The sequence below is a fragment of the Penaeus monodon genome, chromosome 30 (genome assembly GCF_015228065.2).
Source record: "Penaeus monodon isolate SGIC_2016 chromosome 30, NSTDA_Pmon_1, whole genome shotgun sequence".
NCBI classification, from domain to species: Eukaryota; Metazoa; Arthropoda; class Malacostraca; order Decapoda; family Penaeidae; genus Penaeus; species Penaeus monodon.
Window position 1 is genome coordinate 4,575,045 of NC_051415.1, and position 1,098 is coordinate 4,576,142.

The 1,098-nt window shown below is 42.6% G+C and overlaps 1 protein-coding gene across 1 annotated transcript in view; it reads right to left on the reverse strand.

The window, feature by feature from the left end:
* LOC119592482 (gastric triacylglycerol lipase-like) overlaps nucleotides 1–808 on the reverse strand; it is a gene marked incomplete in the record, with an annotated part of 10,262 nt that extends 9,454 nt beyond the window's left edge. The window contains 2 exon segments of the mRNA XM_037941314.1: nucleotides 145–372; nucleotides 409–808. Of these exon segments, the coding sequence (XP_037797242.1) occupies nucleotides 145–252 (108 nt within the window).
* Between the last annotated feature and the right edge of the window lie 290 nt (nucleotides 809–1,098).

Genomic DNA, 1,098 nt, shown 5'->3' on the forward strand with positions numbered 1-1,098 from the left:
TGGAAACTAAGGCAACATCCTCAAATAATCATCATCTTAGCAACAGCAACAAAGCCAACTCCAAGAAGTTGCATAACAAACAATACCGTGCAATCACAAATTATACCAAACCGATTCCAAAAAAAGGTCGTGGAAGGGACTTACCACACTTAGATAAATATCGGGATTATCTCCGAGTTCACGTTCCAGCGAATTTCCTCTCGCTAAGCACAAAACCCACACTATGAAGAACAATATAGCACCCCGACCCATAGTCTAACAGAAGAATAAGTCCCACTAAAAGAAAACTGAGCACAAACGGGTCTCGGAATCTGCAGAATTTCCTCCCTTTTCTCGCTTCCTCGTCAGATAATCCAGAAATTCAGAATTTGCTTTTTTCTTTTTTTCTCGCTTCTTAGGTAGAAGTTCAGAATCTCCTTCTTTTCACGCTTCTTTGGTAGAATGTAGATATTCAGAATCTGTAGAATCGCCTCCTTTTCTCGCTTCCTTGGTAGAAACTCAGAATCGCCTCCTTTTCTCGCTTCTTCGGCAGAAAATTCAGAAATTCAGAATCTGCAGAAGCCTTAAGATCCCAGATGACGGAAGAACAAAACGAAGTTTCCGCCTTTCTCGCCGTTTTTAACCGATTCCCGATGCCTGTCACGCTCTCTTCTCTCTCTGCCTGCCCGACTGACACCTCCTGCGACTCGTTATCGGCCTTAAATACGAGAGAATTTGGTCATTTGCATATATTTACGTGAGTCAGAGGTTGGAGTTCAGGCGTACTCGGGTACTGTGGCCGCTCGTCCGGATGCGTCGGTTCTGGATTAGGATTAGGGTGTCGCGGGTTAGGGTTGTTGTTTTTTTTGGCGAGTCTGTGGATTTGTTGGTCTTCTTTTAAAGTTGGTATGTTGGATGATGGCTAATGGTAATGGTATTTTATGATAGCAATGCTCTGATAACTGATGATGTATTGGTGAATTATTGTTACCCAGAAACGTTGTACGCAAGAACTTACCAACCTCGGCTTTCATGTCCGTCTTCGCCACAATAGAAAGTATATAACCGATAACTTTGCAAGGTATTCATGGTCTGTTGCCATTTCAAAACTAAGAGAAA